This window comes from Rhinopithecus roxellana, chromosome 12, assembly GCF_007565055.1.
Source record: "Rhinopithecus roxellana isolate Shanxi Qingling chromosome 12, ASM756505v1, whole genome shotgun sequence".
Classification (NCBI taxonomy): domain Eukaryota; kingdom Metazoa; phylum Chordata; class Mammalia; order Primates; family Cercopithecidae; genus Rhinopithecus; species Rhinopithecus roxellana.
Window position 1 is genome coordinate 125,077,149 of NC_044560.1, and position 17,039 is coordinate 125,094,187.

Genomic DNA, 17,039 nt, shown 5'->3' on the forward strand with positions numbered 1-17,039 from the left:
CAGGGTGCTCACAGTTTATTAAGAAAGGTGGAAACATAGGTAACACAGCAAGGTATTTGTGTCAATGGAGATTTTCATGGGAGGGCTGTCTCCAAATGATGCAGAGCCTTGGACACCAAGCTAAGGAATTTGAACTTTATCTGTGGGTAACAGTTTTATGCTTTTAAAAGCCTAAGTTGGTGGCTAATATTTTTGGTTTTCCATAGGCTGGAGATTTATAGTTCACATAAGGTTAAGGGGCCCTTTTTAAAATCTTTGTTTCATAATGGAAGGTTCCCTTACTTGGGTTTCTGGACTAAAGTTCTCCCACTTTGTGGCTAGGTACTTGAATTGAGGAATCTTGCTTTTTCACATCTCCCTGCCTTTGCACTCACTGTTCTTTCCACCAAGATGCCTTCTGCCCAGGGCTGCCTAATGGATTCCTACTGCCTGCTCATCTGTGCACCCCTAGCCCTAGGCAAGGGGACTGGCCATTGCAGGATCTGAGTGCAGGACAGATTGTGCAAAGAGGAGGGGGACGAGCGGCAGGGAAGCTACTTGGGTAGTTGATGCTCTAGTGGAGTCTAAGAGAGGCAAAATGGGAGGAAAAGGAGAGGAGAAGACAGGTATGCAGTGACATGTTAAAAGAAGCATTCCTTATCTGTGCACATAAACTAGTTTTGCTATCATTTCCTCAATCAGTGAGGTTCGGGCTCTATCTACTGGTCATATGTGTTATTGCACTCAACACATCCAAGAAAAGTTTTTCATCAACTTCACACATCTGCAAAATCATACATGCAGAATGCTTTGGGGACTTAGGTCTGAGCCACAGTTTGTTGAGAGAGAGTCAGGTGAATAAGTGGGATTCTTTCCCAAGATCAATGCCACAGTAAGGGAGAGAGGATCAGCGCCTGGAGGAGGGAGCAGTTCCTGGAAGCTGTAGTCATCCTGGGAAAGAGCTGCCTTACACTGGGCTGGGATGGAAAAGAGGGGAAGACATGCTACGCAGAGACCAGAGACCTTTTACTGGGGTGGGGGTGGGGCGGAATGTATGAATTCCTCCATGAACAGCAACAAACAAGTGGGTGACGTGACCTTGAGGGCATCTAATATATAAATGCCATGGAGGCATTAGAATTATAAGTTTCTTCAGTTCCACAATTCCGATATTCTGGGATTTTAAGACTAAGTTTCTGAATCTTAGTATTTGAGATTCTGGCTGCCAATCTTCTCTGATCTAGTGACTGTGCATTTCCCTCCCTTCTCCCTTCCTGGTTCCTGCACATCACCTTCACCCCACACCACACCATGCCCACCCGAGTGTACCTCAGTGCCCTGTGCTCTCTCTGGCAGAGTGTTTGTGGTGTTCCTGGTTGTCATCAGCATCCTCTGGATCCCCATCATCCAAAGCTCCAACAGTGGGCAGCTCTTTGACTACATCCAGGCTGTCACCAGTTACCTGGCCCCTCCCATCACCTCTCTCTTCCTGCTGGCCATCTTCTGCAAGAGAGTCACAGAGCCCGTGAGTGCAGTGCACCTGTCTCTCACATACAGCAGAGGGGCTGGAGACCTGGTCTCTCAATCACCTGGTCTCTGTGACCTTGGGAAAATCCACTTCCCCTCTAGGCTTCCATTTTCCTGACCATAGCATCCGGCCTAGATTCGTTCATTCACTCAACAAACATTTATCAGTCTTATAATGGCAGCTCCAGGGATGCAATGGTTTACAAGATTCACATAGCTGTGCCATCACTGGGCTGGCAGAGAGATAACTGAATAAGCAATAATAATAAAGTATGCTGGCTGGTGGGGGAGTAAAGAGCACAAGCACCTAACCTATGGGGCTCCTGGGAGGGGTCAGGGAAGACTTCCTGGATGAAGTGACATCTGAGCTGAGGCCTGAAGGATTAATGGGAGGGGGAAGAATGTTCCAGACACAAGGAACAGTGTATGTGAACGTGCAAGAGAGACTGTAATATCTCTAGGGTCTGTTCCATCTCTAACACTATAAGGTTCTATGTGTAAGCAAAATAACAGCAATGACAATGATGATGACAAAGTGTGACCTTACAAGGGTTCCAGCACATGCATCATTCATGCAACAGCCCTGAAACCTGACAGAATCTGGGAGGAAGCAAGGGGTACCCCAGGACTGGAGGCTTGGTTACTCCCCAGGATAGCCTAGAAGAGACAGGCTGGCTGTACCTTGAGAAGCTGATGGATATCATGGACACCACTCCACAAAAACAATGTGAGAGTTCAAGGTCATTGAAAATGAGGTCATAGAATCCCCTCCCTTGATAGTCCACCTAAGCAAGTGTCTACTCTCTGCACAGGTCTCATCTCACTGGCAACGATGCCACACAGCAGGACCTGGATGAACTCTGGGTGTTTCTGCTCATTCCAAAGTTTTTGAAATCAGGATCAATATCTTCCATAGTCTTACATGCTGGGAACAGGTACAGGTTAGGGCCAAATGGAGGTATAAAGAAGAAAGACATGAGAGGTACCAGAGCTTTTCTTAAAAACAACAACAACAAAAGGAAAGTCTCTATTCTGATTTCTGATTTATCGTAATAGAAGGTTGGGAAGGGGATCCTGGTATTCCCTGATTATTACAAAAGTTTATTCCATTGTAGTTGAATATTAACCATCTATTAATTACTTAGTACTGTTTTAATTTTATGAATTTTTAAATTACTGCCCCCAATGAGAAAACTCTGAGTCGGCAAGGCTGAGTCATTCGTTCAGTCAGTTCACAATGGAGCCAGGATTCAAATCTTAGTCTATCTGACTCTACAACCCCTACGCCACTGTGCCTAAAGTCAAGACAAAGTCTCAGTACTAATGGGGAACTCATTTCCCCATTAGTAGATGGATTTTCCCAGCATGGTAATAAACCAGTGGGAGACAGATTTGGGGACAGAGTAGTTTTACCTTCCTAGGGTCTCCCACCTGGATCTTACCTCAGCTCATGTCTGCCCTCTTTCACAGGGAGCTTTCTGGGGCCTCATGTCTGGCCTGGGAGTGGGGCTTGTGCGCATGATCCTGGAGTTCTCATACCCAGCGCCAGCCTGTGGGGAGGTGGACCGGAGGCCAGCAGTGCTGAAGGACTTCCACTACCTGTACTTTGCACTCCTCCTCTGCGGGCTCACTGCCATCATCATCGTCATCGTCAGCCTCTGTACCACTCCCATCCCTGAGGAACAGGCAAGTGTTGTGCTCATACTGAGGCCCTCCAGAAATGCTCTCCCTTCCCCCATAGCCTGGAATTCCACTGCTGACTTTTACTTTGTTGGGTTATGGTCTCCCCTCTGGCCACACAGATGTCCTTGGGAGGGAAAGTTTCTTGGGCTATGAATTCCCCAATGAAAAGTAATTCATTGAACTAAAAAATTACTCAGTGAGTACTCACTATGTGCTAGGCACTGTGCTGGGCTTACAAAGATGAATGGTCCCTGCCAGAGTTTATCCTCAGGGGGAAACAGAGCTGCCACAAGCTGCCACTATACAAAGAGAAAGTGCAGAAGGGCCAAGATGAACCGAGGGGCCGAGCACAGAGGGAGAAGCAGTCACCTCCTGGGGGCCCAGGGAGGGCACACTGACGAGGACACTTTGAATTAGACCTTGAAGAATGAATAGAGAATTTTAAGTGGCCAAGAAACAAATACAAGAGAAAAGAAACAGAGAGCTTATTAAGTGAAGAACTCAAATTGAAATCCTCACCTCTCACAAGCAACAGCCCTTGAGCACTGATGCTTGGTCTTCTGTGGCCTTTTTTCCTTACAGCCTAGAGCTAGGGCTGCTGAAATAAAAGACCACCGATTGGGTGACTTAAGCAACAGAAATGTATGGTTTCACAGTTCCAGTAGCAGGAAGGCTGAGATCAAGGTGTCTGCAGCGTTGGTTTCATCCAAGGCCTTTCTCTGTGGCTTGTAAAAAACTGTCTTCTCCTCTTTGTCTTTACACGGTCTTCCCTTGTGCCTGTCTGTGACTGAATCTCCTCTTCTTTTAAGTCATAATGGATTACGGCCCATCCTGGTGACCTCATTTTACCTTAATTTTCTGTAAAGACCCCATCTCTGAATATAGTCACATTCTGAGGTACTGGCGGTTAGGACTTTGACATAGAAATTTTGGGAGGACACAATTCAGCCCATAACAGAGACCATGCTGGAAGTCAGTGCCTGAAACACGGAGTGGATATCAGGGATAATACTCTTTTGATGGATGGTGCTTTAGAGTTTGCAAGATGACTTTATACCCTTGGTTTCACTGATTCCTACAAAAAAGCAGGGCCTTCCCAGGCTGACTTCTCCAGTGGCTCACACCAGAAATAAGCCCCTCCTCCCGCTGAATCTTCAACCTCTTCTCCATTGCCTGTTTCCTCACTCTTCATCCTGAAGTCTTCCCCAATTGAAAATCCTTCCCGGAATCCTGTTATCCTCTAGTTCCTGCTGCCTCCCTCTCCTCCCTTCAACAGCAGACTTTTGCGAAGAATGGTTTCCTTTCCCAGCCTCCACTTCCCACCTCTTGTCTGTTTCTCAACTGCTGCTGTCTGGCTGTTGTCCCCAACATGCCGCTGAAATTGCTCTCACTGAAGTCACTGATAACATCTTATTGCTAAAATCAAAGGTCATGTTCCTGTCTTTATCTTAAATGAATTCCCAAGAGAACTGGACACTACTGACCACTTCCTGCATCCCGGAGACCTCTCTTCTGTTCCTTTCCATGAAATATTTCTCCCCTAGGTTTTGTATTTTTGTTGTTTGTTTGTTTTGACTACCCTTCAAATCACTCTTTTGACTTCTTCACAGGCTTCTCTGTCTGCTCTGAAATATCAGTGTTCCTTAGGAACCCATCTATGGCCTATAACCTCTCTCACCCTACAATACTCCTGGGCTATAAATTCACCACTTTCTATGTAAAGTTGACTCTCAATTCTCTATCTACAGCCAAAACCCCTCTCCCAAGATTCAAACCAAAAATCCAACTGTCCCCTGATGACATAAAGAGACATAGTCCATATGCTACTGGTGACACCCAGTAGTAGTATTAGGTAAGGTTTATTGAGAGATACTTACAAGCAAGGAAGCTTCCCAGGCTCTCATGATCCCAGAGAGATGCATGCCTGGGCCCAGCATAGCGGAAAGTAAGAAGTTGGGAGCAGGATAGGGGATACCCAGCTCAACATGCACCAGAAAGCTGCCTCAGAGCTCAGGCAGTGGTAAGTCCCACACCACCGATATGAGGCAGAGAACTGCTGTGTTTTATTTTGCTGAGTCACCAAAAAGGAGAAGAGAGAAAGCCACCAGGGCCATCCAAGGAAGTAAGTTTTATTTCTCCTCATCTGAACATCTCCACTAGGAGGACCTGCAGACTCCTGAAGCACATCATCATATTTGTGTGTGTACATGTTCTCTCTCTCTCTGTCTCTCCCTGTCTCTATCTATCTCTATCTCTCTTCTTTCTCTCACCAGCACTAATACCCACGCCTTGTCCTGTGTTCTTTATTCCTGGGAGAGGCACCACTACACATCTGGTCACCCAAGGCAGGAACCCTGGAGCTGTATTAGTCCCCCCCGTGTACCTCACCTGGCTCTTTCAGTCAGTCACGCTGTCCTGATTTCACCTCCTTTATCCATTTCCTCAGGTGTCCATTATTTTTGGTTTCATTTTTGCATTATCCTCCAGGCTGGACCCCTTTCAATTCACTCCAAGAGGTCTTTGAAGATTCCAGCACTATCTTCTGCTTAAAGTCTGCAGTGACTCTCCCTTGCCTACAGGGTTTTTGTTCTTTAAGCTACAACTCCTCAGCCTGACCTTTGAAGCCTCATTCTCAAGTGCCTGTCTCCCTGTCCAGCCTCGTTTCCCTCAGTCTGTAAAATCCATGAGGAGAGGGCCCAGGTGTGTTTCAGGTCTGTATTCTAGTACCTGGCACAAGCCTGGGGTAGAGCACCTGATGTAGAGCAGGGAGTGCTCATATTTGAAGAAAGAGGAAGTCAGGGCTAAGATCCAAGCCTTGGGCAAGTCTAAGATAAAACTTGACTCCCAGTCCTGGCCTTGTTCATTGTACTCTTTGCTGTTTTTTGGATGACCTTCCATAAATGGGCCTCTGTTTTTCTACAGCATGACTTCTCTCCAAGACAACTGACTCCAGTGTCTTCTTTCCCTCCAGCTCACACGCCTGACCTGGTGGACTCGGAACTGCCCCCTCTCTGAGCTAGAGAAGGAGGCTCACGAGAGCACACCGGAGATATCCGAGACACCAGCCGGGCAGTGCCCCGCAGGAGGTGGAGCAGCGGAGAACTCGAGCCTGGGCCGGGAGCAGCCTGAAGGTAGGCTGCGGCAGGCCGGGGGATACTCATCACAGAGGAACAAGTGGGCACAGACCTATGCTGTGGGCTGCCTTTGGGATGGGGCCTCTGAGGAAGCCCAATAAATATCACCCTAACTCCCTTCCCACGTGGCTATTGAACTATTAGAAAAATAAGATAAATGAGTCAGGTAGATGGGAGCCAAAATAGTGCCCTCATTACTGATCAAGTGTAAGTGGAAAGAGTTGGTTTATATCTGTAGGGAGATCCACTTCCTAATACTGAGCTCTCATATTCCATGGAGGTACCCATCCAGTCACCAGCAGATCTGATCAGGGGCACAGAATAAAGAGGGCATGCTTGGCTCAACCCTGTCCTCCCTGTAAAGAAGGGCAGGGCTGAGCTAAGCATGTCCTCTTTATCCTTCCCAAATCCACCAACATGGAAGTCCCTTCTCCCCTAGGTTGAATGAGTACAAGGGCAGAAAATCAAAGAATGTTACACCCAAGGGGTTCCCTCCACATGGAAGGAAACATGAGGCATGACAAAGAAACCCCTCACCCGTGTCCCAACCACCACTTTTCTTTATGATTTATTTGTCTCCCCGGGGCTCAACAAGTCTGCCTATAGTAATAAAGAAGCGTGGTTGTCCCTTGTGGGATGAGAGCAGCCATGCCTCCATACAGTTGTTTTGTTTTCCTGAAGTTCCTCCAAAACACCCTCCCACACCTCCGGGTGTCTCCTCGAGCTGCCGCTGAGCCATGTGACATACGAAGTGCACCCCTGGAAGTTCCTACATGTGTTAGAAGAGTGTGTCAGCTAAATCTACTCGAAGGCCACACAGTATCTAAAGTTGAAAATTATTTTAAGACATGATTTGACGTACCTGTGTTAGACACAATGCAGCTATAACCTTCCTGAGTTAAACGCGATAACAATATCAAAGCGTCCTAATGATAGAGTGAAAACATTATAAAGATTTTTTTCAATTAAAAAAAATCCCAAGGAAAATGTTAAACTCTATAAAGCTCTACCTGGGTGACAAAATAATCTATATGCCAAATCCCAGTGACATGCAATTTACCTATATAACAAACCTGCACATGTATCCCTGAAACTAAAATAAAGGTAACAGAAAAAAAAGTGTCCCAGGAAAATAAATAAATAAATAAAATCCGAAAAGTTAAATAAGTTTGCAAATTAAAGTCCAGAATCAATCTCTCTTGCCTTTGTGAATTAAAAATTCAAAGAAATTTAATTCTCAGATTTATTTTCTGCCTCAGTGAAAGAAGGTCTCAATACAAGTAGATGAATAAGACATAGTCTCTGTCCCCAAGGAGGTGAGAATCTCTTGGAGGCAAACAGGTACTGCAAAGATGTAGAGTTTACACTAAAATGGATAAAAATGTCAATAATGTAGTAATATTGGGCTTTTAAACACAATGGTATGTCATTGTTTATAACATCCAGGCAGAGAAATAAAATGCATCTTCATGTGAAAAAACAGTAAAATCATTAAGTTTTTTTAAAAAAGAGGTCTCAGTGCCTGGATGGATTTAGGGTTCCCTCAGCAGCTGCAGCTACTTTCTCTCATTGGATTGGCCGTAGCTCTAGTTTTATACCAGCCTCTCTGGGCCAAACTTTAAATATCTCTAGTGAGCTAAGAGCATAGACAGGATTAGCAAAGCATCACTTGCTGCACCAGCATGGTTGGCAATGCCATGCCACTTGGTTCTCGTGCCTTTGCCAGGTTTTAGGGGCCCTATACTTTCCTCCAGACCTGCGAAGGATCCCACCTTTCTTGAGGCCCTTCACCCTTGCTTAAGGCCTTGATTCTAGAGAAACAGTCACTTGCCTAACATTAATGACATCATAAGCCCCAGAATCCCACCAAGGTCTAAGGCTCAAAGCTTCTTCCCAAGCTACGACAGTTAAAAGCCAATAATCCAGTATAAAAAGCTATTCATAACGATGGATATAATTTTTTCCAAACTTCTGTGCTTAAAACCCACATAGGCTCACTTCAGAAGACACTACCAAAGATCAACATCACCCTGCCTGGTCTTATCAGTTGCCCCAATTACTTCATGATATTTTGCTTTGCAAACATATATATATATATGTGTGTGTGTGTGTGTGTGTGTGTGTGTGTGTGTGTATATATATATATATATTTTTAAACTGCTCCCCCATCATCATTGCAAGACTGGGTCCTGGGCCTTGTAAAACTTATGGTATTCAAGAAAGCAATCTGAGAGCATGAGCTTTTGTAGATGAGGCAACTGCCAAGAGAAGGAGGAAGGAAGAAGGGGCAAAACTGCAAAGAAGCTCCCAAAGAGAAAGAGGAAGGAGACAGCTTGTACTTTCCCACGGCTGAAACCCAGAACTAGGCAGACTTACACAGAGTTACACAAATGAAACTACTCCCTGGTTGGTCCCCAGGCCAAGGGACAGAGTCGTCCCTGGAGAAGCTGAGAGGAATGCCTGCTCCCTGTGAATGACTTGCTCCCAAGCAAGAAAAAGGAGGCACCAAGTCAGCCAAGAAGTCCAATGAGAGAAGCTCACCCCCCTTCACAGGCCACCACCATGAGGAAGTAGAAGGGTAGGGAAAGGCTGGTGCCATTATACACTAAAGCTCCTTCCCTGCCCAGAGAAACAGACATCAGAAATAGGAAAAAAGGCACCCTCTCTCAAAAAACCTGCAGGCAGGTATAAGCCAGGCAGTATAATGTTGAGTCCTGAAAAGGAAAGTTAAAAATATTTAAAGGAGGCTGGCACAGTGGCTCATGCCTGTCATCCCGGCACTTTGAGAGGCCAAGACAGGGGGATTGCTTGAACTCAGGAGTCAAGACCAGCCTGGGCAACATGGCAAAACCCCGTATCTACAAAAAGTGCAAAAATTAGCAGGGTGTGGTGGCGCACACCTGTGGTCACAGCTACTCAGGAGGGTGAGATGGGAAGATTGCTTGAGTCCAGAAGGTTGAGGCTACAGTGAGCCATGAATGTGCCACTGTACTCCAGCCTGGGCAACAGAGTGAGACCCTGTCTCAAAAAAAAAAAAAAAAAAAATATATATATATATATATTTCATATATTTACGAAAAAATATATACATAAAATATTTTTTAAATATAAAATATATATATATTTAAAGGACAGCAGAGTAGATCTGAAAGAAATATGTTCATCCCAGGTTTCAGATATGAATTTATTGAGTTATGGCACACCACTTAATAACTCCTTTAGTGACATAGGCTCTCTGGGCATAGGAATTTAAATATGAAGCTTTGTGCATCCTCTGTCTCAGAAGTTTGCCAAGGGAATCAAAGGAGAGAATGTTTCAATCAGCTTGGAAAATGATAAAGTCTAGTACAAACGAAATGCTGAATTCATATTACCATTAGTGCAGTTTTGTTGCTATGTGACCTTAAATAATTCTCTTCCCTTTCCTGAGACTTTTTTCTTCTCTGTGCAATCAGGGAGCCAGACCAGATGGCATCCAAGGTTCTTGCATCTCTGACACCCTGTGGTTTCATTGAACTTACCAGCTACCACACTCTAAACACATGAATATAATAAAGCATTCATTCCCAGTGCATTCTTTTCAATCTCAGTGAAAGGATTTTTATATTAATTTTATTTGTGATATAATATCTGTTGATTTAAAAACACTTAAAATATTTACCTTATTACTTCTTTTGAATTTAGTTTTTAGTGAATTGTGCTATATTTTAACCTCAGAGCAGGCCCCTTTCTCACCCCGAGGAAGCCCGTGTCGCCATGGGTTCGGTCTCATGTACATTTAGAATATCATATGCACCAGAACCTCTCCCACTGCTCCAGCACTGGTAACTTTTTAAAGTGCTGTTCAATTTCCATCCTCATTTGGTAGTCAGAACAACCCAGAGAAGAATGGGGTATATGTCATTGATACATCTGAGACAGAAAGAACCTCCAGCTCAGAGAAGCTGAGTGATTTGCATATGGCCTCACAGTCAGCTAATGGCGGAGCTGGCCCTGGAACCAGGGTTCTGGCTTGCAGCCCAGTGCCCTTTCCAATTGCAGTTGTGGCAGTCTGCCTGGTTCAAACGCTTCCTTCTTCCTGGGTGAGATAATGCTCCTTCCTTCTGCCCTTATTCAGGACTTGTGCTATGAACTGGGATGAACTGCATTATCCTGCCACCTTAATACACCATCCCCTCTCCAAGAAAGTAGTGCTTCCACTACATGACTGTTTGGGTGCTGTGGCCAAGGTCAGAACTTAGTCTAGAGTACCAGCTCAGCCCTCAGTCTGTAGTTTGCAGAAAGTACAAGTCAATAGCTTCACCCCTCCCCATTTCCTGTGCACCCCCCATACTTTCCTTCAGTTTCTCACCATCTCTCTCCCTCCCCTACTCTCCTATCACTTTCCTTTCTCCAATCTTCTTTGCCTCTCCCCTCCTGCTCTTCTTCCTCTTCTGGCTTTGTCCCTCCAGCCCCAAGCAGGTCCTGGGGAAAGTTGCTCTGGAGCTGGTTCTGTGGGCTCTCTGGAGCACCGGAGCAGGCCCTGAGCCCAGCAGAGAAGGCTGCGCTAGAACAGAAGCTGACGAGCATTGAGGAGGAGCCACTCTGGAGACATGTCTGCAACGTCAATGCTGTCCTCTTGCTGGCCATCAACATCTTCCTCTGGGGCTATTTTGCATGATTCCCCAGACCCGGCTTCAGTGTAGACAGACTAACAAAGCTCAAGTCTGTCAGCCACAGAAACAGGCTCTCCTCTTACTTTGCTGTCTAAACTGGAGACCACAGAAGTCAAGACTGCAAGATCCGCTGAGGAGAATCCAACTCAACCTGCACACTCGACAAGTGGAGAAACAGAAGCCCAGAGAGAGCACTGGGTTTGTTCAGGGCCACCCAGCAGAAGTCACACGGGGTTTCCCCACTCTTTCTGATATTTTGCCTTACAGACCTACCTCAAACACACTGTTTCCACCCTCTTGTTGAATGTATTCAGTAGCTTTGCTGAATGTGTGTCTTGAGGTTAGAAAAGTGGAGGATACAAGAAAAGGAGCAGCAAGAAATTTGCAAAAATCCAAGAGCACTTTTGCTCCCCATTATCCTCCTTCCTCTTCCCCTTTCTGGTTCCCCTACCTCTCTATCTTTCTATTCTTACCAATAATCTATTTGTAGCATGAATTTACTCAGGAGGGTCCTATATTTCCATTGGTGGCTCCACAGTGGTGGCTGTCAGACCCGAAGGAGTGGGGAGCCAAGGGTGGACTTTAAGCATGGTGACAGATGGTGTTTTGGACAGAAAGCTCTTGGACAAGGGACTATCCAAAGCACTATTTAAATTCTGCCTCTTCCTACTCTCTAGCCCAAATATGCACAAAATCTCTATGGCCTTGAGAAACAGAGAGACATGACTTGTGAAAACCACGAGGAATCAAGACATGTTACTCTGTATTTAAGGATAAGCCCCACAGCAGGCAGCACAAACAGCCTGGGAGCCACTGTGCCTGTGCCTCTCTGTCCTTCTCCCTTTGCTTGCCATGTATCTGCATACCTTGGAATACACTGTGACCCCAGTTAAGTGTCCCTTCGCCAGGCAGCTGCCACAATGTCCAAACCTGGGTCAAGGTCCCACGCCTGCTCCCATAGCCCTGGACCTGCTTCTGTCACAGCACTGATCACACCGAGATGGAAGACTCCAGGGGGCAAGGACCAAGGGCCATGTCCCAAGTGACTTTGTACCCAGAAAATAACAGCTGTTCAATAAGTGTGTATTGAGTTAATTAGCTCTCCATGGTCCTGGTAGGCTTTGTGCTGCAGCTGGCTGGGTAGTAACTTGGGGTGTTAGTTGACTACCCCAAACCTTCAATATAGGGATGAGTTTCCTTGACTTGGAGTTTAAGTAACTGAGTCTCAGACACCTAGAGTGAGTCTCCTTGACTTGGAGTTTAAGTAACTGAGTCTCAGACACCTAGAGTGAGATCACAGCCCCAGTTTACTGATAGACACCAGGTGAGGGCGTGCCTTTCTTCTATCTCCCAGTTGAGGCTGCCCCTACTCTCATCCATTTACACTGACCAGTAATTACAACTGGATACAAATAAAATTCTATTTCTTTGAGGTGTAGACACAGCAGATTCCATAAATACCTCCTGTCGCTGCAGCCTCCAAATTTTTGTTTCCATTGACCTTGTGACCTTGCTTCTCACTTTAGTTGGCTCTGCCCTCTCCGTTGTTTCCCATTAATCCTTACTGAGAACTCAGTTTTCCTCTGATTGCTCCCAAAACCTTCCACACTAGTATTTGTGTGTGACATATTATATTGAAGGTTTGGGGAGAAGAATTCTAAACCACAGAAGCACAATCTAAAATTGGATACTGAATATCTTATTTTTAGATGTTCCTCAGGAGCCTGCTCCCAGAATTTCTCAGAGGTCTCTTCCTTAGTCTCCAACTTCCTGCCTTCTGCCTGGCTCTTTGTCCCCTCCCCCTCTGTAGATTTGAGAGATGTTTCTCCATTCCTCCAATCTTGGCCCTCCTCCTCCTTTATTGTCCTGTTATTGTACTGAGCCTCTACTGAACTCTGGACGTATCTCATCTGACCCAAAGACAAGACATGCTGTTGAATACAGTAGGACCGCAGAAGGGTGGCCACTCCTCTTCCCTACCATTTTGCCTGATTAATTCCTACTTGCTCTTCATATCTCAGCTCAAAAGTCACATCCTAAGTAAAGCCACAGAGTCCTGGTAATGATCTCAGCCCAGACACCTACATCCCAAAGATGAACCCCTAACACTCAAGATACAGTATCATGATCCCCCAACTTTGCCTTCAAAGCATATGTCAGTGTATACTACTATATTTGTGGGATTCTTTCATTAATAGGCATCTCTTCCCCTAGACTGTGAGCTCCCTACTGAATCCCCTTCACCTAGACAGGTACCTGGCATATGGTGGGTACAAAATTCTGTGTTATATGAATAAGTGAAAGAATAAATGAATGAAATGAGTGAGTGAAAGGGCACCCCTAGCAGAGGAAACCAAAGTTGAAAACACAAAGGTGGGAAAAATCATGACATAACTAGGAACAAAAATAGTTTGAAATGTCAGGAGTGGAAGATACACATGGACAGGACCACTGCTAGTCCTTATGCTTCCTTGTGAAACTGAGCAAAAGATGCCTTTCTTCTTGGCAGATACAGATCCTCACTATAGGGTGACAGGTGGCAGCCAGAGCCCATGCTTACTTCAGCTCCCACATGCCCCTATTGGCCAGATGTATTTGTGCGGGGCACCACCTGCACATGCATGAGTGGTAGTTCTGCATGTTGGGGAATGGGTGGTGCAGTGACTGGGAGGTAAGCAGGTGATAGCTCAGGAAGGAGGTTCCATGCTAAACTTGGGACTTCATCTCTTGTCTGGATCATTTCTATAGCCCCTTGATTCTTATCTCTCTCCCCAGCCTCTCTTCTTGCAATTCATCCTATGCACTATAGCAAGAATGATTTTTCTAAAATGCAAATATTGTTCTATTTAAGACTCTCCACAGATGGTGTTTTCCAGCTTGGCGTGAGACTCTATGAAAATTGCTAGAAATATATCCCAGGGTTTTGTCCTTGTGCTCCCTTCTGTACTACAGCCAAAGAGAGGCTATTATGTGCAGTGGTTAAGAAGACTGCAGGGGCTTGAAAGACTGATCCTCTGGAACCAAATCCTCATTCTGTCATTTTCTAATGACAAGATATTGGAAAAGTTGCTTAACTTCTCTATCTTTTCTCATCCACAAAATGGAGACAGTAACAGCAGCTACTTCACTGGGTTGATGAGAAGATTAAATTAGTTAATTCAAATAAAGTATTTAAAATAGTGCCTGGCATATAACTAAAGTACTTAATAAATATTAGCTATTATTGAGACAGCCAGGTGGGAAGGGCTCCCTGGCAAAACTCCAACCGGCCTATGAACTGAGAGGAGTGCACACTGGGATGTAGCCACAGACATTCGTGCCATTTGCAGCAGGGAGGAGCCTGGCCCCTCCTCTTCTTGGGTGGAACCTGGAATTCAATCTGTGAGGTGGGATTCCTACACTAGCAGGAACTCTGGCCTTGCAGAGTCCCTGTACCCCTTTTTTCCTTTTTGCCCAATAAATCCTGTTATTCTCACCCTTCAAATCGTCTATGAGCCTAATTTTTCATGGCCATGTGATAAGGACCTGGCTGTTAGCTGAACTAAGGAAAACGTCCCACATGATTACTGCTATTAGTAGCAGGCAAGATGAACACATAAGGAGGCATGACATTACGTAGCAATGTTATTTTAGATCTAGCACAAAATGCTGTCAGAGAAAAGAGCAGGGAAGAATTAGTTCTACCAGGGAAATCAGGAAAGGGCAGAACATAAAAGTACATAATAGAGCTGGAGTTTGAAGGATGAATGAATGGGAGTTTTCTAGAAAAAGTCATACAAGGTAGTGAGGCAGCATATGCAAAAGGGTTAAGGTACAAAAGTGCACAATGAATTCTCATAAAATAGGGATACTATTTATTCATTTGTAAATGTCAACCCTGCATATTTAATTTCCCCTTATAAACCCTGTCTGTATTTAGCCTCTTGCCTCTAAGGCAGAGCTGTGAAGATTGCTGACCAGGGACTGAAGAGAATGGGCATTGCACCACTGGGACAGAGGCTGTCTGTCGGTGTCCTTGCCCATATCCTCTAGGTCTCAGCAGTCCTGTTTGCTGTGACTTCCTGCTGAAAGTCCCTTCACCTCTCTGCTGAGGGCTTTCTCTGACTGTAGAGAAATGTTCAGTCCCTGCATACAACAAGCTAGAAGTGCTGGGAGTTGACACACCTGGGAGCAGCCTTGAACCAGCGATGAAAGTTTGAGGATAAGCACTGTCAGTCCCTTGCCCTGAAGTGGGACAACTTGGAGCCTTGCTCTAAAATATCTTTCAGAGGTTCTCAGGGACAATGAGGCACAGCTGCCCACCACGTTAATATGTCCATTAACACACCCTGCATAGCTCCCTTCCCTTCCCTGTCTCATTTCCCCATTTCCTGGGTGGTGTTTCCTGGGATCTCCTCTGAAATAAACCGTTGGCTCCTGGTCTCACATGCTGCTTCTGGGAAACCAAACAAAGACAGTTTTTTAACAGGAAATCAGGCTTTGAAGTTGGGCTTTGTGGAGTGGGAAAAGGGTAAAGTCTGGAGGATTTTGGACATGAAGTCTTACCCACAGGGAGAGAAGTTCTCCTGTCTAGTATCGAGTCTTAGCCTTGCTGCTGGCCACAGGAAGTGCGTGCTGAAGGGAAGGTTTTCAGGCAGAGGGAACAACCCATACAAAGAGATCTATGAGTTTATCTCCAGTTTTGAAGTTTTACAATCAAGATTTCTTTCATTTTGGCACTAAACGCTACCAATAATGTCATGGGCCGCACCTTGTTCCAGGCACTAGGGGTACCACGGCGTTCAAGCTTTGGCACCTTCTTAGTTCTCAGTTAGACTCAGTTCTCTGAGGACCAGGATGTTTCTCCTTTAACTCTTTTTTTTTTTTTTTTTTTTTTTTTTTTTTTTAAAGTAAAAAAGAATAATATTTAATTATTAAACAATATAAAAGGATACAGAGATTAAAAGAACATTTTTGGTCTAATGAGGAAACTTTACAAATCTGGGCACAAAATACTCATTTTATGGAAAAAATGTATTTTGATTTTATTCCTTTTGTATAATACTCATGTAATAATTTTCAGCATACAATTTATTAATATGTCTTTTCATTTTTTGTCATGAATATACACATAAACATATAAATAGGTGATAAATTTAAAGTTTTTACTACATTTTAAAATATTATTGTCAGAATGTTAAATAATACATATCCTATGGAATCAGTCTTATTCATAAACTACAATAACTTTGGAAACAAATATTTTTTTTTTTTTTTTTTTTTTTTTTTTATTATACTTTAAGTTCTAGGGTACATGTGCATAACGTGCAGGTTTGTTACATATGTATACTTATGCCATGTTGGTGTGCTGCACCCATCAACTCGTCAGCACCCATCAATTCATCATTTATATCATGTATAACTCCCCAATGCAATCCCTCCCTCCTCCCCCCTCCCCATGATAGACCCCAGTGTGTGATGTTCCCCTTCCCGAGTCCAAGTGATCTCATTGTTCAGTTCCCACCTATGAGTGAGAACATGCGGTGTTTGGTTTTCTCTTCTTGTGATAGTTTGCTAAGAATGATGGTTTCCAGCTGCATCCATGTCCCTACAAAGGACGCAAACTCATCCTTTTTTATGGCTGCATAGTATTCCATGGTGTATATGTGCCACATTTTCTTAATCCAGTCTGTCACAGATGGACATTTGGGTTGATTCCAAGTCTTTGCTATTGTGAATAGTGCCGCAATAAACATACGTGTGCATGTGTCTTTGTAGTAGACTAATTTATAATCCTTTGGGTATATACCCAGTAGTGGGATGGCTGGGTCATATGGTACATCTAGTTCTAGATCCTTGAGGAATTGCCATACTGTTTTCCATAATGGTTGAACTAGTTTACAATCCCACCAACAGTGTAAAAGTGTTCCTATTTCTCCACATCCTCTCCAACACCTGTTGTTTCCTGACTTCTTAATGATTGCCATTCTAACTGGTGTGAGATGGTATCTCATTGTGGTTTTGATTTGCATTTCTCTGATGGCCAGTGATGATGAGCATTTTTTCATGTGTCTGTTGGCTG

General features: G+C 44.6%; 1 protein-coding gene across 2 annotated transcripts in view; it reads left to right on the plus strand.

The window, feature by feature from the left end:
- SLC5A9 (solute carrier family 5 member 9) overlaps positions 1-17,039 on the plus strand; it is an 84,778-nt gene that overhangs the window by 29,337 nt on the left and 38,402 nt on the right. The window contains exons 12-15 of one of the 2 annotated variants that reach the window (XM_010356884.2): positions 1,336-1,504; positions 2,977-3,192; positions 6,161-6,320; positions 10,775-12,077. In XM_010356884.2, the coding sequence (XP_010355186.2) occupies positions 1,336-1,504; positions 2,977-3,192; positions 6,161-6,320; positions 10,775-10,983 (754 nt within the window). In that variant the 3' untranslated portion in view covers positions 10,984-12,077. Of the gene's footprint in view, positions 1-1,335; positions 1,505-2,976; positions 3,193-6,160; positions 6,321-10,774; positions 12,078-17,039 lie in introns of those variants that run through there. The other variant, XM_030942928.1, reaches the window with a different exon arrangement.